This window comes from Astatotilapia calliptera, chromosome 7 (assembly GCF_900246225.1).
Source record: "Astatotilapia calliptera chromosome 7, fAstCal1.2, whole genome shotgun sequence".
Lineage (NCBI taxonomy): Eukaryota > Metazoa > Chordata > Actinopteri > Cichliformes > Cichlidae > Astatotilapia > Astatotilapia calliptera.
The window spans coordinates 63298944-63320904 of NC_039308.1; the positions used below are offsets into that span (position 1 = coordinate 63298944).

The 21961-nt window shown below is 39.7% G+C and overlaps 2 protein-coding genes across 3 annotated transcripts; both read right to left on the reverse strand.

Annotated features, from left to right (window-relative positions):
• Positions 1 to 4502: 4502 nt before the first annotated feature.
• On the reverse strand, positions 4503 to 11460 carry igf2b (insulin-like growth factor 2b). The gene is made up of 4 exons (XM_026176474.1): positions 11270 to 11460; positions 10253 to 10403; positions 7473 to 7654; positions 4503 to 6143 (listed from the first exon to the last, which is right to left on the reverse strand). Exons 1-4 carry the CDS (start codon positions 11342 to 11344, stop codon positions 5904 to 5906), a joined length of 648 nt encoding a protein of 215 aa, XP_026032259.1. The 5' UTR covers positions 11345 to 11460; the 3' UTR covers positions 4503 to 5903.
• Positions 11461 to 13191: 1731 nt separating this feature from the next.
• On the reverse strand, positions 13192 to 19087 carry th (tyrosine hydroxylase). Of its 2 annotated transcripts, XM_026176475.1 has the most exons (14): positions 18904 to 19087; positions 18531 to 18626; positions 18226 to 18429; positions 17423 to 17597; positions 17238 to 17326; positions 17061 to 17128; positions 16915 to 16965; positions 16078 to 16223; positions 15790 to 15925; positions 15359 to 15428; positions 15217 to 15273; positions 14797 to 14892; positions 14582 to 14715; positions 13192 to 13979 (listed from the first exon to the last, which is right to left on the reverse strand). In XM_026176475.1, the coding sequence occupies exons 1-14, from the start codon at positions 18985 to 18987 to the stop codon at positions 13820 to 13822; spliced, it is 1566 nt and encodes a 521-aa protein (XP_026032260.1). In that variant the 5' UTR covers positions 18988 to 19087; the 3' UTR covers positions 13192 to 13819. The 2 variants fall into 2 exon arrangements, with proteins under 2 accessions (XP_026032260.1, XP_026032261.1); XM_026176476.1 differs by lacking the exon at positions 18531 to 18626.
• Between the last annotated feature and the right edge of the window lie 2874 nt (positions 19088 to 21961).

The following is a 21961-nucleotide window of genomic DNA, read 5'->3' on the forward strand; positions in this document are numbered from 1 at the left end:
GTAGTCTATATCAACTGAAAAGAAAGAGAAAAAAAGTCAAGACTTATGACAACAAACTATACAATGTAAACAACATAAACAAACACACATGATCATGAAGAAGACCTGACCTCCTTCTCTTCTCCTCACATAGTTTTACTTTGGAGAAATTCCACTAAAACTTCCACTTCATTGTTAATATGTCCGAACCTACGGTTACATAATTAGGAAAGCTTCGTCACAGCTCCTGGTTGATTAGGAATCAACAATTAGGTAGTTTTGTGGGGCGCTGACGAAACACAATCCCCTCTTTATACTCAGCCTCTGCTGTAACCACCTCAGAGCCAATGCAAAGATACAGATTGAATTATGTTTTACATTACCAACTTAAGCTCTTTGGGTGAAAATTAGCCAAATGACTATCTTTCTGTGTCATTATTGACAGAAGAAGTGTTAGATGCTTGTAACCATAAACACCACACACAAGAGTTTTGACTATTCCAGATGGCCAATACAGTTTGTCCTGGACATAGAGCTTCTGTGGTATGACCCCCTTTCCCTCTAATTCTCCCTCTCACTGTCTCTTCCTCTCAATCTCGTTGCCTTCTCTCCATCCTCTTTTCAGTCCACAGCAATTAGAGAGACAAAGTGGGAAAAGAGGAATGTGTGAGCACGCTTTGTGAGGACCGAGAGAGGGAGTACAAGGGAGAAAGTGAGCGATAAAGAGAGAGGGAGAGATGAGAGATAGAGGAGGAGAGGAGAAGAAAGGAGAGGAGAAGGCCCATCTTAATTGGCCTGTGTAGCCACGCTGGGCTGTGATGGTCTGGGCTTGCCAAACCCTGTGCCTCAATAGTTGGCCTGGCCTTACATGCATCCCGTGCATCCGGCCAACCACAACTAACTCTAGTGTGCTCTTTGGCAGTTTCCAATGTCAGGCCTGGGAGAGTTGTGCCACCCACATCTCCACTCCACAGTTCAGGAGGCCTCTCTGTTGGGGATGGATACGTGGGTTTGCGTTTATGGCATATTTGTCTCCACCACTTTTATGTTGAGGTGGCAATTTTTGTGCTGTCTCTATTGTTTACTTATTTAGGATAATTTTATAGTGGCAATATGTCCCAGCTCCAGATTTAGACACAATGGTATGTTTAAATTTAAGAAGTTAAAAATGCCCTTGCTGAATTTACATGCATACCTCGGACAGATGGGAAGAAAAGCTTTGTTCTGTTCTATGTAACAAAGGGATTAATACTCAATAATGAAATCATTAATGAAAATGCAATTTCTTTCAGCTCTACTGCAACGTCTCTTTCTAGACTGTGCTACACTACTGCAGTATAGCCTTGAATAAACTTGACACCTTAGCCTTAGATGTTTTGGTTTGACTGGTGTCTTGTGTTGCTTTGGATGCTGAGGAGCACAGTTCCTGCTTTAATATGTAAACTGTAAAGAGTCATCCTGGCTGCAGGGAACAAGTATGGAGCAAAACATGTTCACATCGTCGCAACGAGCCACGCTTCAGAAACAAAACATTTTTGATAGTATATGTTTCCAGTGTTTTCCCCTGTTTTTTGTGGGGGAACAGACTCCTTAGTGGGGCAATAAGGTTTCATGAGACAGGCAAAGGTGATTTAATAGAGCGATTTATGACCATAAAACACAGAACATGAGCTCCTCTACATTAGCCCACCAGCTTCTCCACTTTGCCAGAAGCAACACATGTGCATCCCATCATTGTAAGACAAAACTTTGCGCCAAAGCCAAAGAAAAATAGATCCTCCACCTATGGTTGTAAAATTCAAAGTCTTTGATTCCAGCCTGAAACACTGCAAAGAACTTCAATAAACTGTTGAACAAAGATAACCCCTGTGCCCCAAACTGTTCCATTCTGGGAACAAAGATAGTATGTTGTAAATCTGCCTGGCAACAGACATCTCATGGGTGGGTGTGTGTATGCATGTCAACAATGAAAGGTTGGGCCATTTACAGAATATGCATGTGATAATTTGAGACATGTTGGTTACTAAAATAGGCTTCTGAAGGGGAGATTACTCCGGTAGTTGGCAAGCCACTGGAGGATGGATGGATAGATGTACAGATGGGTGTGCCAAAGGCAGTGAGAACAGGTCAGGTTTAGTGTGGCATGCAGAAGGAGAAGGTCTGAAGAGCAGGCAGATTGAGAGAGAGAGAGACAGAGAGAAGAAAATGGTGTGAGTGAGAGGAAGAGAGTGGGTGCTAAAAGCAGCTGGAGATTTTTGCAAGGCCTGAAGATGTAATAAATCATTTATAGGGTACATAAGGTTTAACCGATATAAAGGGATTTCAAAAATGCACATATAAAGAAAAATGTAAGCACACATCCAAGGCAGGCAAATGTGCAGAACAAAGTAGTAAATCAGCATTGAATGTTTGATAAAATGTTTTTTTATTGATATTAAAAATGAAAGTACATGAATTGTGCATTTCGGACGTCCTAGCGTGCAGAGGTTAAATCAATAAAATACACACAGGCTGAGTGATCTACTGACACAGAAGAAGTTGCCTTTGCTCAGCAAGATATTTCTTCATATTCAGCGAAAAGAAGTGGTTGTCTTCCACGCCATTCATAAGAACACTAGAGTAGCCTGTTTGAACATTACAATAGTGAATGAATGCAGTCCTAGCAGGAAAATATAAAATAAAATATAAAATATTATAATAATATCAATAATAATAATAATTGCACTGCCTGCTTTGTTGCACAACTGAAGTAGAATATAATTAGAGACAAGATGCAGCCTTGATAATTGAGATCTCTCTGACAGAAAAAAGACAAAGTGTTCTCTCGACTCTACACCACAATATGGCAACTATCCATTGAGTCACCGTTTCATGGGGTGATGCATGACACAACAGAGGAGGAAACTGTGATAATGTGGCACAGGATGACCTTGCTTCTGACATGGGCTTCAGTGGTTTGTTACAGAGAACTTATTATTGTGGCCAGGTATGGGTAACAACCTCAGCTCACCTTCCACAACAAGCTTATCTCTTAAACTCAGCAACGATTCCACTTCTCCCTTAGAGAGCACATTTTTTTTCCTGAGTGCTTCAGAAATGTTTCAGCATGATAGCCCTTCAGTAAATGCATAATGGATGCATTAGTGGAAGATTGTGAGGGATGAATCCCGAACCCCAAACACACATACCAATGCAAATACAGATGCATATTGATGATGCACAAGATCAAGATATCTTGATGATGTACAGAGTCACTGTGCTATACCAAAAAGAGACTTCGATAGATAGATAGATAGATAGATAGATAGATAGATAGATAGATAGATAGATAGATAGATAGATAGATAGATAGATAGATAGATAGATAGATAGATAGATGGTCTCTCTTTGACAGACAGTGACTTTCAAATGACCTTTGATGTTTGCTAGCATCACACCAACGTTGGCATGAATAGGATGACTTGGTTATGTGTAATGCAAACCCACAACTCCACGGCTGAGTGGACACTTATGGCCTCATGACCCAACTAAGAGTATCAGTGGGACTGGCACTGCATTAGATGTTCTTTAGAAGATCATAGGACACCATGCACACTTATAAAAACACAGTTTAATGAAGGACTCGTCATTCCCCCTCCCCTACCATCAATACTAAAGTGGCTTAAAAAACATAGTGGGTTTGAGTAATATCCATGTTGAACAGTTATTTCTCTTTTTTTTCCAGCAATGAAAAAGTTACTCATTGATGCTTTCATTTTCTCAGACAACCCTGACAGGCTCCTGGAAATCCATGCAGACCAACAGATTAAGAGTATGTGCCTATTTTTGTGACATAACATGCCTAAGCAATCCAGGCTATGCTGCTGTTAAAATATTAATTTAAAGGACTATGGCAAATGAAACAGGAAAAAAACAACATTTTTGGTACAAAGCATCTACAAAAAAAAGCCTTACAACTCCAATTGGAAAACAGAGATCATACAAAATAAATCTAGCAGTTGAGCATCAGTGCTACGTATATTATTTGGACCAATTTTTCAAATATATTTTATAACAAAATAAATAATGCCTTTATACAGTGCCCTTATTTGTATTTCAACAAACGAACAAAAAAGCTTGGCGGCTCATTACGCAAGGTACAGCTCAGACTAAAGGAAAATAACACAACGTCCCTGGAAACTAATAGTATATCTATATATCTATATCTATATATATATCTATAATGAATGTCTATATATATATATATATATATATATATATACATATACACACATACATACATACATATATATATATACATATATATATATATATATATATATATATATATATATATATATATATATATATATATATATATATAGATATAGATATATATATAGATATATATATAGATATATATATATATACATGTAGACGTGTATATATATAAATATAGTTTCAAGTATTTGTTTTCAGGCAAAAGCATGTGAATACTACTGATATACAATAAAAATAAAATGTTAGTTGACATTATTGCTGTTTTTTCCCTTTCTTTATAACTGTAAAATAACATCATAACAATAAAAAAAAGCCTAACTTGGAAAAACAGGAATGTCACGGTACCAGAAACTGACAGGGTTTTCCTCTTTTTTTTTTCATTGAAACATTGATATGAAAAAAGACAAAAAATAAAATATAATCATCATTATCCCACTTGTTCTTAGTCCATGCCATGTTACTTCCTGCCAGAACAGTCCACAAAGCCATGGCAAACAGGAAGTACTGTCCCCAAACTATAGTACTGTCCCAATCCAGGTGGTCCATGGTGTCCCGTATGTGTCCCCATAGTGCTCCATGTGTCCAGCAGCCTCAGAGGGACAGGAGGAACAGGGACTTGGTCTTGGGTCATCCCTTGCTGCTTATGCTGGCAAACTAGTAAATAGCAGCCGCTAGCACTCACCATGAGCCTAGATGCCAACACAGCCCATATTTTTCCTCAGTGACTCTTCCCCCTTGACATTGCCACTGCCAGGAGCTCCCCCATATCCTTTATTTTATTTTAAAAAAGTCACACTTTCCTTAAAACGGAAAGCTTTAATTATTAATTCAAAGAAAAAAAAAAACGTGCTTTTCCACCTCTTCTTTGAGTCCATTCCCAAAGCTAGCACCATGACATTTTTTTAAGCTACACGTTCATTGTTCATAAAAAAATAGTGCCATTTTTTTCTTTACTTTGACGTAATCCGTGGCAATGTGCAATTTTGCAGACTCTTTTCTGCTTTTTGTTTGTGATCAAAAGGTGCTGGAACAGGAATCTAATTTTATAAAATAATTCCTTACAGTGTGGAAGTCCCTTTATAGGTAGAGGTGCAAACTAAAGAACTAACAGAGATTTTCTTTTCGCCTCAGGAAAAATGATGTGGAATGGATTCTTTCATGCAAGCAGCTCTTCACTTTCAGTTGTCTTCCACAAGGACAAAAAACATTCCGCTAGGTGTCCTCTTGACACTTGCAAACGACAGATCTCTTTCATCTTCTTTTTCCCTTCTCTTTTTGTCTTTTGCTTAAGGATCCACCTGAACCGCATTCAGCCGAATTGTTAACTTTTTGTTCGACATTTGTGTTTGTGCCTTTTGTATCAGTGACTGAAAGAGAGTGGGAGAGAAAGAGTTCAGACAGGAAGAATGTGAAGGCATGTCTGTGTGCCAGAGGAGGGTGGGCTGGTGGGGAGGGGGGAGTTCGGGGGGAAGGGGGGGCATTAGAAAAGGGCCAGGGGTTCAAGACGTAGTGGATATGTGCAGGGGGAGGGATTGGTGAGCTCGGACAGGGCAGGGGAGGTCAAAGAGGACTGCCACAGAAATGACGTCAGAGACAAAGCTATAATCCCCTAGTCTTTTTTTCACCCTCAAAACTCTTGTCTGTGCAAAGGGCTGGCAGCGGGCTCATTTGTGGCTGACAAAGTTGTCCGTGGTGAGCAACACGGGAGGCAGCTTGCTAGGAAGGCTGATCAGGGGCCTGTGGAAGATAGCCTGCTCCTTGGCTTTAATCTTCTCCGCGTGCCTCTTAAACTTTCTGGCCCTCAGAATGGCGGGGACACCCCTCCGGAGCCGCTGGGCCGCCTTCCTCTGCCACACCTCGTATTTGGAATACTTCACGGTCACATGTTGCTTCTTCGGGACTTCCTATTGTGGCGTGCGGGCGAAAATAGAGGAGAAAAGGGAAAAGAGGGAGTCAGTTCATTAGGGTGATAAGATATTGTTCAAGTGCTTATTACAATGGAGGAAAGCCTTGTTTATTATGTGAAAACATTCAGTCATTTTTGGGCCAGTGAAACGGAAATCAAATGTCATTCTTAGAGTGCTGAACGTCATAACAGATTCGCCTTGTCCTTGTTTTAGTTTCCTTGACTGGGAGAAGCTGTCAACAAGCGCCTAGTTCAGCCTCTTTAACATAATGTCAAAGGGAAGGGCGGTCACTTGTCTCATATACATATGAGGAGCCGGCACTCACTCAGCCACTCATTGAACTTTGTAGCCTTCACAGAAATGCATACAAACACAATTCACAAACTTCAATTCTTACGCAGAAGACTCCTTTAAACAATGCTAGGTGTTGTCTTGAGCACCAGGGACAAAGCAGGAGGGGTCGCAATGAAGCTAGAATTTATGCGTGAGTAGCCAGTGCTAGATCTGAATGGCTTGTTTTGGTCCTGCCACTTGAAGAGTGTTTATCCCCCTTCATTCACTCCAGGCCTTCTCAATAGCCCAAGAACAGCTGGCCCTCAGAGCAGGCTGTACCCATCAACTCTCCCAACACAGAAAAACTAGAGACATGTCCAAACTAAGTCCCTAACAGCCTTTTATTTTCGTTCTTTCTTTCTTTCTTTCGTTCTTTCTTTCTTTCTTTCTTTCTTTCTTTCTTTCTTTCTTTCTTTCTTTCTTTCTTTCTTTCGTTCTTTCAAATGCCTATTACTTTCCTCAGTAACGGTATTTATATCTATACATTTTTAGCAGTGTCATGCCACCAGTACTGATTTTATGAGCAGTCAAAACAAAAACATCTTTTTTAGGCTTGTTTAAAAGTTTAACTGGCTTTAAGAGGTCTGGCAAGCAACTGCTCTTGTGAATCCATTAAAAAGATCTGAAACTCTTCCGCATGTCTGTGACATATTTCAGAAGAGCTTTGGTGGTTCGGGACAGGCACAAATACATTTTGTCCACCATCTTACAGGACATATACGCACTTAACACACCCCCTTTTCCTGAATATAACGTGTTATGACTTTTGTGATGTTTTCCATGACTGTCAGCACTTTCTTTGTAAGTTGAGTGCTTTCCATTGGCCAATTAACTAGATATAACTGCGTTAGCATGGGTACACTGTACTCAAGAGTCAGTGACATAGGGGCTAGGCTCAGAGGTGAATGGGGGCACAGGAGATGGGAGGACAGATAGAGCTGGGATTAGCACTATTTCCCATACTGGCCTGTTGTTGTTGTTGCTTAGACGTACCTGTTTTAGTGCGGGCATCACCGGTATGACCTGTAGAGAGGTGGCTGACACGTCCCTTTCGGACTTGGCAGGTTTGGCACAGTACTGCTCCAGTAGGTTGAGGTCACAGCTACGGAAACAACACTCCTCTACAATCCCACGGGTCTGGGGGCGTCGGTTGTTACCCCTGCTGGTTGGCCTACCTGAGGAAAAATACAAAAAGGAATGAAGACGTAGAGGTTAGGGACTGCAAACACAACATCAGTAATGAATCAAGGTTGTTTTTGCAGGATTACTTCGACAGTCATAGCAGCCCTTGGAGCAAAGAGGATAAAAGGAACTCTATGGCCAACTGCAACAAATCTTTTTGTTTGTAGAGGATAATCTGATTAGGGCTATCTGGAAGTCCTTAAATGAGTGAATACACAAGTAAACACCCTGTGCTGTAGAGACCAAAGGGGAGCAGCAAAGACATCTAAGCTCTCAGGTATATTAGGCATAGCAAAATATATAAAATGGAAAACTCTTCTTTGACCTTGTTCTCTGCCAAGTCAGCAGAGATAAATACGCTGAGGAGAGAGGAACAGTAGGGAAGTAGAGATATCAGGAGAAAGGGGATGGGTGCAGACAGGGAATGTGAGGGTCAAAACAGAGGTAAAGAATGCATAAGAAAAGAGGGCTAAAGCAAGAGAGAGAAAGGTATAGAAAAAAAGGGTTGGATGGTTAGCATGTTGCACAGGAGAACATTATCCACAATGAATAAAGGCCTTGTTTGCTGTCCTGTGACCCAAACAATGTTTGAGAAATCTCATGGGATGGCCAGATTTGATAGCAGAAGAAAACGAAAATGTGCTGTAGGGGGTGGGGGGACAAAGAGAAGGGAGCACATCTATGTTGGCCCAAATTGGATAACGATCTTCCTGATTGGTAAAGAAGCTGCTGTGGCAAGCAGCACACAAAGAAAACACCTTGATTTTCAAAGCAACAGCTAAAATTGTTTTTTTTTTCAGCTGAAGTGTTTGAAATCAGATTATTGAGAGGAAGGTGAAGTTATGTATGTCACAAACAGTGCAGACTGTGCGAACAGAGGCTTTCGCAGTTTAGGATTAACAGCTACCACAATGCTTCCTCAAACACTGCTTTACAATTACTCCATCTTCATGGAAGCAATGATTAGAATTGATGAGCTCTTCTCTTAGCCTGACATCAACAACCCCCCACCTCAACCAACTCATCAGTGTGGTCTCCTGGCCTGGGAACACTATTGCTGAGGTGACTGGTATGCCTCATGGGGTGCTATTACTTTACTGGTAAACAAGCAGCCTATTGTGTCGCCAGTGTGTGTGTGCCTTTGCAGTTCACCAGTCTTTCATATGCAATGAGAGGTATGGGCTGTAAGCAGACTCAGCAGAGAGAGAAGCCTGGACCAGGTCTTGAGACACACAGCTGGCTATAATCTCCCCCTGTGTGTATGCGCACGCGCTAGTGTGAGTGAGTGCGTGAGAAAGAAAAATAGCAAACACGCATACCACACAACCGCAGCACAGTCTCAGCTCTCCAAACCAGAGGTGGCAAAAGTACAGGCATTCTGTACTTAAGTAGAAGTACAGACACTAGTGTTAAAAAAATACTCCAGTAAAAGTTGAAGTACTGAAGCTACTTCTTTACTCAAGTAAAAGTGAAAAAGTACAGGCTCTGAAATTATCTCAAAGTAAGAAAGTAAAAGTAGCTCTTTGAGGAATATTTCTACCAGTTATTTTTGTGCAAAGCTCACTGAACCTTGTGTGATACTAATGTAATAATTAAATAATATTGGTAGATAGGAATGCAGAAATTCAGTCTGAATTTTAGAGAAAAAGGAGGAAAATAAAAAGTCTCTCTATTTTCTGTTGCCTACATTGTAGATGGTTTTAAACAGGAAAATGAGTAGGGAAGAGGTTAAAGTGGGATTCAGCAGGTGGGGGATCCTAAAATCGGCTGTAATGGCTCAGTGTGGGGGAAAGAGTCACAACTCATGAGAATTTCTATTGAGAGCTCCAGTAGATTTTCTTTGTGTACAGGCTGTGATTAGCTGATCTGTACTGCTGCTGCTGCTCTGAGGTTTACTGGTCTTTGCTGAATTCAACAAGATGTCAGCAGATGTTGCATAAATTGTCCTCGCTGATTTCCATCCACTGTTTATGCTGTCCTTATATTAGACAATATACAGTTGATATGAAGGTAGAATTCAGTGAATAAATCCCACCAGCTGCACTTGATGTAACCTCCCTCTGACCATGAGCACACAGCCACTGTGTACCAGTCACACATTGTTCTTTACTTAAAATCCATCACAGTACAGCAAACTCACCTGTTTGTCCTAAACAAGTTAAAAAAAAAAGAAGAAACAAATAAAAAAAAAAACCTTCCAACTTTAACCACTGACTGTGGTACTCGCTTTTGCCTCTTTCATCTCTTTTTGTGCGACATCCACTGGTGATTAATACGCAAATGTGATTGCGGTTTGATGTTTGAAGGCTCAAAGACGTTAAATAATAACCACCGTCAAATGGATTAAAGCAAAAGTCGCTAGCTTGTTTTGAAAATGTAAGGAGTAGAAAGTACAGATATGTGTTTAAAAATGTAGGGAGCAAAAGTTTTACCTGAAAATTCTAATCGAGTACAGTAACGAAGTATTTGTACTTCGTTACTTCCCACCTCTGCTCCAAACAGATGTGTGCAAGCGAACAACAGAGAGATTCAACAGGCAAATGAGCATTCACACAGCCCATCGTGAAAACTTGTAATGCTTTGAAACCTACTGAAATAAAAGCCTCTGTCTTCACAGACAAACTGCAGCGCATCCACCAGTTCTCCCCCACACAGCGTCTCCGCCGAGGCCATTTCCACTACGTAGAGCGTCAGGGCCAGTGCAAAGAGCAGCGCGCGACTCGTCGAAGACATCCTCTTGACCTGCGGAATGAAGCATGGGGGTCACCAAATGTAGCCATGACATGCAGAAAGTTGTGGCATACAGAAATCATTAACGAAATAACAGTTAATGACATTTTTAAATACCATTTTTTAATCAAAATCAGCCACTGTTTTTTTTGGGTTTTTTTTGTTTTTGTTTTTTCAGACGAAGAGGGTACAGTCTTCATCACAGGCTCCCGCTGTGTACGGTGTACGTGCTCAAATGTTCGACAAAGTAGAAATTCAGAAAAAGAAAATCATCTCAAATCATGTCGCAATATGCAGACCCACTCTTCACCTTCCCCGCCCGCTATTATCAGCTGCTGTCATGTCTGTCGCACCTGAAGAAGTGCTTATTCTGGAGGAAAAAACAAGTCGCCAGTATCACCAGCTTTCCACTCTTACACAACCCTCCTGAAGTTGCAAGGCCGGCTGCTCGATAGTTAACTAGCCGAAAACACCAAACTCAGCATATATTTTCCCTTTGCTCACCCCGGAATGAGCTCACTGACCCTCAAACCTGCCGCCCCCTATCTGCCGGTAAAAAAAATCAGCTGTTTGCTCCGTGTCCACGACACCATCCAGGCGCGAGAAGACTAAAATTACTTGTTCTTTTTCTATCCCAAATGCCTCAAAGCTTCTCCTCGCCGTTTATGCATCTTGAACTTTCTCTGCTGCATACAAATCAAAAGATGTCCCGGTTCTCATACTGCACAAAACTGATGCGAGCACTGCATCTACAGAACCCGAACTGGTTTTCCTACTTATAAAACCAAGACAACTCCGCTATAACCCTGTCAGACGTCTTTCATTACGCACACGGCAGAGCCGGAGAGTATAAAACAATTTGCTTGTTCTTTGGTTACCTTCATTCGGCTGTTCTGCGTTCTCCGGCAGGTGTGGCAAAGTGAGTGATGTCCGTATCTTTGCTGGGTTTCCATGTCAGATGGCAGTAGTCAAAACGTTGGGAGTTATTTGGTTGGAGAAATTGCAGGTGAGTTAGTTTCCCAGTTGGTTAAACTATAGAGATGGTGAGTGAGAAGCTGTCCCAAAGACTAGGCGACAGGCAAAACTTCTCAGGGAGAGGTATTATATACTAAAGCACGCCCCTTACACCCACCCCACCCCTTGCTCCTCCTCTTCGCCCATGAAAAAAAAAGAAGGCCCAGAGACGTTTCATGAAAGTGCTTGAAGGGAGAATAAGAGGGTGAGAGTCACAAAATATGGAACACTTCCATGGGCATTTTCCACGTTTACGCACTGTAACCTACAATCACAATGTTTACACACAGGACGCAGACTGAACAAGAATAGGGGTAATTCCTTCGACTCCAAGAAAAATGTCAATGTCTCCGCCCTGCTGTAATTAAGATTAACATTCAGTGGAATCACTGTGGCCAAGGTTTGCGGCTTCCCTCAGACTGCTTAGATGCAGGCACTGGGGTCAAAGGTGCCTGACAGTGAAGGGGAGATAAAACTGGGGGATCATGCAGTAGAAAGCGGATGCAGCGGGACACCAAGTGGGAAAGTAGATGCAGGCATGTCTCAAGCCACACATATGATGGATGGTCATATGATGGAGAGCTTTACTAATGCATTAGTATGCACATTATGACAAATATGCATCATACAGTCCAGCAGCACTACTTTATGCAGATATTGAACAGGTACCATCAGAGGAGACAAAGAGTGATCCATACTTTGAAAATCTGATTTTAGCATATAAACACGCACATTCACGTTATGCTTTATAAAACTCTTCTAGGGTCCCCTTATTTCAGTGTGTGTTCTGGTGAAGGTAAAGATCTGGACGTGTCTTCAGACTCATATTGACACCTGCTGGTCAGGTTACGGTACCTCCGTTTGTTTGTCCTCCAGCTTTCGGCTTTCCAGCTTTTGTGCTGGAATGTTGAATCCTGGATTTGATCGCATCTTCTTACCTGAACAGAAGGAAGCGTGTCCCAGCAAACTCGTGTTCTCTTTCACAGCTTAACATTTCTCTCTTATGCACAGCATTTCTCAGGGTTATTTCAAAACAGCACACGCTGTAAAAAGTAGATCTTTTAAAAGTAGATAATATATAAACTTAATTTATATATTAGCGATGATTATGCAGAATAACAGTTTCAAAAATGGCTGATTTCTGATTTGTTTATTTATTTTCAATAAAGCACATTAAATAGAGTTTCTATAGTGCATTTAGTGTCATTAAAATGTCTTGGGGTTGTTTGTGAGCTTTAGCTTGTTTTTAAGACCGAATAACGTCTCAAAGCAGAGATTGGTGACAGGAAGAGAACCTTAAGAAGATTTATTCTCTCAAAAAAATTCAATAAATATGCTGTGATTTTATGACGAGGCAGGCCAAAACAGCTAGACAGCTCCCTCTTGCGATAGACAAATGTAAAGCAAGAATCTATAGAACGCCAGGACTGCCATAATGAATTAATTAAATACACCATTAAATAATTAATGTGGCAATAATTAATTAAAATTGGAATTAATTAATTAAATAAATAGTTATGATACATGTAATTAATTAATTATTGACACATTTAATTAATTATTTAATGGTGTATTTAATTAATTCATTATGGCAGTCCTGGCGTTCCATAAGAAGCAGCCAGGTGTCGTTAAATAATAATTCATGCCAAAGTATTTCTAGGTTTTCCCATCAGCGATAAGAGCAAAAACCTATCAAATATAATACAATTATTTATATTTTTAGTTTAACGGTAGGAATAAAACTTGATAAATCACAGAAACGATAGTGGAATGTTAATTTGCAGTTCTTTATTATCTGATAGTTTCTAATCAATAGGTTATTACATAGATTCTCCCCTCCCCCTTTTTATTATGCATTTATACTGCAAGACGAAACCAGCATAAAATACACAATGCAAGACAAGAACAGCATATGAAAGCCATGGATTTAATTACTCAAATGCTAAATTCACATATTTGGAAAATAAAGCTTTTGACAGAGCAGTTACAGATTTTTTCTAAATAAAATAAACGATCCAAATATACACCATTATAATTCTTTAATTTCAAAATATCTATACCATAGCTATATAGTCTTCTTTTAATACATTCATTATCAGAGTTCCCCTTGATGTGACTCTAGATTTGACACATTTCTCAAACAACAAACTTTAAAAGCATGAATGGTCCAGTCAGTAAAACCCCATCATTTCACAAATGCAAGCATTTAAGATCTTTGGATACTTTGTCAGCGCTGAGTTTTGAGGTTTTAATGGTTGCAACCTTGCTGGAAAACCAGCCAACCACAACGAGCAAAACTCAGATTCATACAGCAGGTACGGCACAGAAATATGAACACATTGGCAATCTTCAACAGCGTGGACTCAGCTGAGAGAAAAGCAAACAACAGGCGGATGGTGAAAGACAGCGCATCATCACGATAGCACACTTAGGGCGTCTGTCAGCACTTTAAGCTCATCCTTCACACCTTCCAGGCCTCCTTGGATCTTCACTGGGTTGTCCAGTACTTCAACACTGCTGGTATATGGATCAAATCTGACTGAGAAGGGACGCTTGATGCCAGCTACATAAGCCCTGGTCAAAATTGTAAAGATGTAAAGAAGTCAGAAACTTAAAGATCTCAAATGGGGCTGTCTTTTTGCTCCAACTGAAAGTATGGACTAAAGCAACCAAGCCTGCAAATTGTCCTTGTGTTATAATTTGCCATGTTGTACATGCATGCAAATTATTGAGACTGTGGATTCCACAACATAAAGAAAACACTCCTATGTAATGATGCTCACAATGTTCTCTGTGCTCTTTCAAACATTCCAGTGCGGGTATTTTCTCATCCAGTGTGTCGGGGATGTCATGTGCTGCATTCTACTAGAGGCTGAATATTGTGAAAACACTCACTTAAGCTACTTGTTTTGCAGGGCAGCATTTGATCTGTTTGCCAAATAAAACTCCAGACTTTTGCCTCGGTAAGGAAGACTACATTAGGAACAGCTGTCTTCTGGCTGCTATGGCTGACCTACAATAGTTTGTGGCCTCGGGGGTTGGCTGGCTGTTCTCTGACCTCGTCCTCACATAACCTCTCTCTTTGTTGTTTTTCGTTGTTGTTGTTTTTTTACATTTTTTTATCAGTTCTGTATGTTCTTATGTATGTGTATGTCTGGTATGATAAAGAGCAGTACCTGAATTTCTCCTTGGCATCTGAAAAACTCTCAGAAATAAAGTAAACAGGCTGGTATGTCTGGTCTTGATAGGGCTGCACTGCTGCAGCCTCTGGATCAAACTCTCTTGTCTCTGGTTCATCAGACAGAGAGTGCTGGAAGTTTAAAAAAATGGAGAATTAGCTAACAGCTGTCTGTGTGTGCTGCATTAAAGGAAAAAAAAAGTTCGAACGTACCACAAGTTCACCATAAGAGGAAAGCAGCCCAGCTCCATAAGCCCTCACCTCACCATTTTGTTTACATAAGCCATACTCGACCGTGAACCAGTACAGCTGATGGAAAAACAGAAAGCAGGTGACTGAGAAGAAGTATGGACAATCAGTGCATTAGTTACATGTTAGATTTTAGACAAGAGGCTGTCCAAAGTAATGCATTTTCAAAGATATTTTAGCAATAGTTAATTCCATTGTTTACTATATGGGATATGTATCTTAGTTCGTGCTCGAAGCCCAGGCTAAGAAGGGTGGGAGCATGTGTGTGTGTGTGTGTCTCTGTTGGGAGATGGGCTGGCAACATGAGGTTCAACCCCAAACTTCACTGCAGTTATATTTATACAGTTTGTATGTGTTGTTTGTGTTCGAAGACAAAAGTCTTACTGTGGACAGTTTCTCAATATCTTCATCCGATGCCCCCAGTGAAGCCAAACCAAGGTTCTGTGGAAAATAATAGATCAGTTCTTGCTAAATAGCACAAAAGAACTGAATGATCTGTAAGGCTGTTAATCTCTTCAGCACTAACCTGTGAAAACTGGGCAAAAGTGCGATCAGCCAGCATGGGTACGTGGCCCAGTAATTCATGGACGCAGTCACTGAAGAGAAAGCAAAAGTTATTTCAATTCACGACAATGTTTGATCTTGAATGAAAAACACCACACAGTTCAGTTTGATTGGATGCAGACTTTATGATCACAAACTGGAAATTCAATCTGATTACATAACAGTTACAGAATGAAAGCAAGCCTGTTCTCTAAAGAAAAACATATCAAATCTTAAAATAATTACATAAACACAACAGCTTTTGCATATGGCAGCTTTTTAATATGAATTGTTGTTGCTATTAGCAGATGCTATGTGTAATTTCACTTGCATTTGTTTTTATGGAGTTATTTCTGATTGTATACTTTATAATTAGTTGAAGCACAAAGCCAAAAGAGTCACAGTAGTACTCACGGTTCTGGGGAGTGCATGGGGGAGGAAGCATGTCGGATGTACTGGGTGCACTGGAACACTCGGAATGCCAAACTGGCCAGAAAATCTCTGGCTGAGAGCAGGCCCGCCACTGGACGCAGCGCAAATCCTGTGCGCTCTGCATGTGTGTTCAGGGGGATGGTGGTGAAGGGACAGTAAGCAAGAGAGAGAGAGAGCGCGAGAATCAAATCCTGATAGGTGGAGTCGACATTCGCTAAGCGTCTGTATTTACGTATCTTTTCTTTTCATTTTGTCTTATCCCATTTTTACCTTTGAGGAAGCGTGACACATCTTCCAGCTGGGGAATGTTGTCTGGGCTGTACCCACAATGCCTTTCTAGGAGACAAAAAGCCTCAAGGTATTCACTGCAGGCATGGGTGGTGTACAAGTCCCTCAGGGTTGAATATACTTCTCGCCTAAATCAAGATTTAATTACATAAAAATTGAGATTTCATTTATTAAAATCAAAATCTTGGAAAAACTGGAAATAAGCAAAACTGCAGTGTAGTTTTAGAGTTATGGTTAGTGTTATGCGCCTGCTAATTAACAGTGTTTAAATTGGATTTATCCTGCAATGTTTAACTATTTCAAGCAATTTATTTCTTGCATCATATTTATAGAGCTCTTTTTTATTATGCTGTGTTTTTCTCGTATCGTATAAATCTTATGAAAAAGCACATTGCTATAATTTTTCTACTTGGTCTGGTGACTAAATTCATTCATTAGTGTCTTTTTTTTTGTCCTAAACTGTTCAAGTAAAATATAAACATCTATTAACTTGCAAACAACACTTTGTTCTCAGGCTATGGATATGTTTTTTATTCAGACAAGCTCGAGCTGTCACCTCAAGTTTATTCTTGTGACACCCTCCATCTGAAGTTAATTTACCGAAGCATCCATAAAAGACAAATCATATGCAAATAACTGGTTGGTGGGTAGACCACAATGTGTTGACAGTAAAACAACATAACAGTGAAATGTATTTTAATAGATAAAAACATTTTGTGTTCATTGTAAATGATAATTTTATGCTCACTGCTACTTCAGACTTAACTTTTCATATCTTATATTATCAATATTAAAAACTAGCGTGAAAGAGCCCCTTACCATGTGCCAATCTCCTCCTCTGTGTATTCCACTCTGGGGATCGAGTGCCCACTGAGGACAAACATATGCACACAATTATTACATTTCAATTTTATGTCTATTTTTTATGGTTGTGTGTGCAGTATTTAGGAAAAGGCCCATCTCACTATCTGTATCTGAAGGCAATGTCACCAATCATTCTCCTCCTCTGTCTGTAGGCAGGATCTGTGTAGCCCTGTTTAAATCAAATATACCAAACACAGATCACATTTTCTGTAACAAGCCCAGTAATGACAGCTATTTCTATTCAATTATTTCTTCTTCTTGGCAATGTCATTACTTACTGGATGGTCATGGTCTAAGTCTGGATCAAATTTGGTGACCAGATGATGACACCTATCCAAATCTGCAATTTTCTTTGGGAACCAGTGGACTAGTTGAGAAAACGGGGAGAAAAAAATAAACTGTTCTGTTTTTTGCTCACTTCTACAGACTATTTAAAATGTTTCGCAATTATTTCATCAGTTACATTTGACTTCTTTGGTGGTTTTGACATCCTCTGCGTTCCTCTTTATGGAGCTGATCAGGGTACTGACATCTGAGAGGTGCACCTCACAGCGGACAAAGTACTCCAGGCCCTCCAGGGTGTCTTTGACCTTCCGGCATGGTCGCGTCTCCAGATGGTGAATCTTAGCTTCAAATGTCTGAAATACAGTCAGCAAGCTGAGATGTGACTGTGGTAGCAGAGATCCAGAGGTGAGAAGTATTTGTGAAGCACAATAACTGATTCTGGATGCACACTTTCCTGTTCAAAACATGGAATAACCCCCCACCCCACCCACACATAGATTTTTTTTTTCCAAATGGTTTTCTTCCATGACCTTTTTCGGTACTTCTGTGTGACTAAAATGTGTAACCAACTTTAACAATAGCCAATAAAATATTATTCAACCTTTACATATCCACTATATTCCACTAAAATAAAAAACATTTTACAATTACCTTGTTGTGAATCTTGACTACTTACCTACTATAAAACCGGTTTTAATTTTCCCACACTTATTGCAACCCTGTTGTCTCACCAGAAAATGGGTCACAGCTACAATATTAGAGTGCAAATGTTGATAACTGTATTATTACCAACTAGACACAAATACCGACCAATGGGAATCTTTGCAAAAGAGCAAATCCAGTAGCTTAGTGTGAATTTATGAAGCATTCATAAATTAATTATTAACAAACAAAATAAATAGTCACATATAAATCAAAATAAATCTTTAAAATATTTAGTTACCCCTTAAAACTCTATTAGAATAAATTGTGATGGATTACCTCGAAAACCTTGAGTGTCCGCGACAGCGCAGGTGTCTTGGAGTTTCTTAAAGTAAAGAAAATGTTGAGGAGTGCTTTTCCATCGTCCTCCTCAAACACTATCTGTTCACTGGCCTCTGCAGCCTCTGCCGCTGCAGCGGCTGCTTCCCTCTCCTTGCGCGCGTCCTCGATCAAGCTCTGCCGTCTACCGACGAATCTTGGAGACTGTTTTAAAAAAGAGAAATTAAAGTTCTGCTTGTTACGATTTAACTGTAAGAAAAGACAGACACGACACCACATGGACGTAACTGATGGGCTTTGCTTACTTTTTGGATGTCTCCCTTGATATTTGATGGGTGCGCTTTACATCTCCAAATGCGCATTAGATCGGCAATGCAATCAAGGTAAACCTTACGACATATCTAAGAGTAAATAGCGACCACAGCACACATTTTAGCAGATTTCAACTGTAAAATTGAAACGTGCAGGATTTGTTTTTCCTTCCTGGGAAGCTGTTCGTTTGAGATGTGCGCCAGACAGCGACGCTGCGTAATGAACATCTTGCCAAGTTTTCTTTGTGCCATACAACAGTTTCCGTGATTCATTGAAAGTATTTTTCTTAACAGATGACTCCATAGACAATCACAGATTTCTGTTTGTAATTTAAAACAAACTTGTGTTTTCTAAAATATTTCTTACCGTGATGGAATCAGATCTCTCCAGCTCGGACGCTGCTCTGCGGACGCTCTTTGTGGAGGATGTGGAGCTGGTTGAAAGCGGCATCTTCAGGCTCGGAAGTCTGTATTGACTTAGCTTCTGTGGCAGAAGTGGTAGTATGGTTTTGGCTCTCTCTAAACCTCTCAGTCGGTGCTGTGTGCCCACAGTTTTTCTTTTCTTTTTTTCACCACGGAGGTTTCCCCTTTTTATGGGATCATTTGTTTGCCGTTTCTGACGTCAAACACGCTCAATCTAATCAATCAATGCGCAGAGTCTATCAGTCTCATCCCAATTTGGAGCGTGCTGTATAGTTTGAGACAGAGCTCTTTTTTGCAGATGTTTGGCACATTCTCATTGGCCTTTATGAATGCACTTATATTTTCGAAATTTGGCAGGTAAAAAAGGCAAACACGTTTCAAGTTATTAGGGTAAAATTAGAAGTAAGTGAACTGCAAAATGTAATAATGTGCTGTAGTATATTGTATGAATAAATTAATATACGGTTTTCTTAATTAAGTTGTTTGCCTCATTAAAATTTAAATAAGTAAGGTGAAGCTGTGTGTTGTATTCAAGCAGCAGTTGGATACACTGTAGTCATTTTTAGACCATAATTAAAGCTTTGACCTGAGGGCTTTACGTAAAGGTTAGACCAGAGAAAAGTCAACTGTGGAAAATTAAGTCACTTTATCAGCTCAATCCAATCTCCACAGCTCCTCACAAATTAGATTTCATTTGGAAAAAAAGGAAAAAGAAACACATGCACAGACAGAAGAGAAAAAGAACAACGCATTGTTTTCCTGTTTTGCCTGCTCTGTTTCTTACCTCAGCAAAAGCCATATCAAGTGAATTTGTACCGCTTTTGCCTGACGACTTTAGTGGTTAACATGATTGTGAGTGATGTACAGTGCCCAGAGGCAAGAAGAGGTAAAATGATTATTTGTGGACCTTTTGCCACTTGCTCTCACAGCAGCAACCATACAAGGCTGCAGAGGAGGCAGGTGGGGCCCCAGTGTGACTCTTACTTAAACCCGAACACAGGCTCAAAATGCTAAAGAGCACTGATGTTGCCCTGGGCGCAGAAAATGCAGGTTGCTTCCTTAATTGAAGGAGAGCTAGTCTAAGGAAGTAAAGAAACCTGAAACAAACAGACTGTACGATAGATACTACCATTCCCTGTTTGTGAGCCTACAATTCTGCATGGAAACAGTAAATTGGTGTATCTTTTTTTTTTTTTTTTAAAGAAGCTAGTTATGTATTTTTTTTTCTCTGTATCACGACCTTTTCAGAAAGTGGCATGACACAAAAGACTTGGCAATAGACATAAGGTTGACATTTATCCAGAGATAGGAATAATTTTATGCTATTTTTTCCATCCATGTCTTTCATGTGGAATAATTCTTTCTTCAGGCAAATTACACTTGCAAGGGGCCAAAAGTAGTTGAACAAATGACTGTAAAGCTGTTTCATGTACACATATAAATTATTTATTCATTAATAATTTAACAATTAAGCAGGTAAAAGGTCAGGAAATGATTGCAAGGATTGTATTCTGAAACCTCTGCCTTGAATCCTCAAAAGACCCATCAAAGCAAGTGAAATAGGCAATATTTATACTGTATGTGAAAAAAAAATCCAACAGAGAGATAGCTGGGACATTAGAAGTGTTGAAATTAACAGTCTGGTACATCCTGTGAAAAGCAGAAAACATTGGTGAACTAGGCCACACAAAATGATATGGATTTAGCACAAAAAAGCAGTGGTGTATGGTCACATGATCACTTCCATGGTAGTGAAAACTACCTTACATTAATTCAAGTAAAGAATACTTTCAAGAGGATGGTGTGTTCAAGTACTGACTTCACTAAAGTAAATACAGAGGCCTCCGCAGAAGAGGCAAACCAATGATCAGTGATCCCTCTCGAGAACAGAAATCAATTAAGCTTTTTCAATAATAAAACATAAATTAAAAAAACTCAGGCTAACTCTGACAGAGAATATATTGGATAGCAGAAACTGAGTTTAATCTTTACTGGAATGAGAGGAAGGATCAAATTTAGAGAAAGGACATGAAACACATTTCTTTGGTTATCTGAGTAGGATTCAGACTTTAGAAATCCATTGTCTGCAAAAATTCAAAGTATTTAAAACACATTTTAATATATGATGGTTTGTTCAATTATATTTGAAGTGCTAACAGACATATGTGTATAAGAATTGTTATTCCTAAATCTTCAATATATTTTTGTTCAGCCTGTTTAATTAATGCAGAAATTCTGCATTTCATCTACATCTCAGTTGTTCAATTTGAAATCTGTTCTGGTGACATACAAAGCCAAACTCATTAAGAGCATCACCTTCTACATAATTCCAGATGTAACTGTAAATTATAAGAGCTGCAAAAAAGATTACTTGATGTGATATTGATTAAAAGTTGTATTCTTAAAAAAAAAAGTGAAGAAAGAAATGTGTTAAAATTGCAAGCAAACAAAAAACATTTGGAGTACATGTCAGTGTAAAAAAAAGGAATTTGGTAGCTCAGAGAATGAAGTATCGTGGTGCTCGAAATAGAGAAGAGTGTTCCGGAGAAGAATTGTATTCCAAAATACTAGAGATAAAACCCAAGTTTATTTAAGTACAACCAAATTCAGTGTGTCTGGGGAAGGACAGCAGAGCTACAGGCTGAATCAGGATGAAGATAAACTGATATCCATGCCTTTCCTCCCTCCAAATGTCTGCTTCCTGTGTCAGCACAATTTATCAAGACCATAGCCCACTGGACATCACATAGAGAGAAAGCACTCTTGATTTCCCCTGCTATTTATGTAACAGAAAGCCTGGCTCTGACATATAGTATGCATTATTTCTAGCCATTAATTTTGAAGTGATATGGTGTAGTCTAGCCATTTCTGTGCCGATGGCAGTAGCTTCCCCTCGTTCTTATTGTTTTCTACAGTTTTCCCTTTCCCGATAACTCTTAGTCCCCTCTTTTGTCTCTCTTTCTAACAGGACATTGCAATTGTTACTGCTCATCCAGTCAACT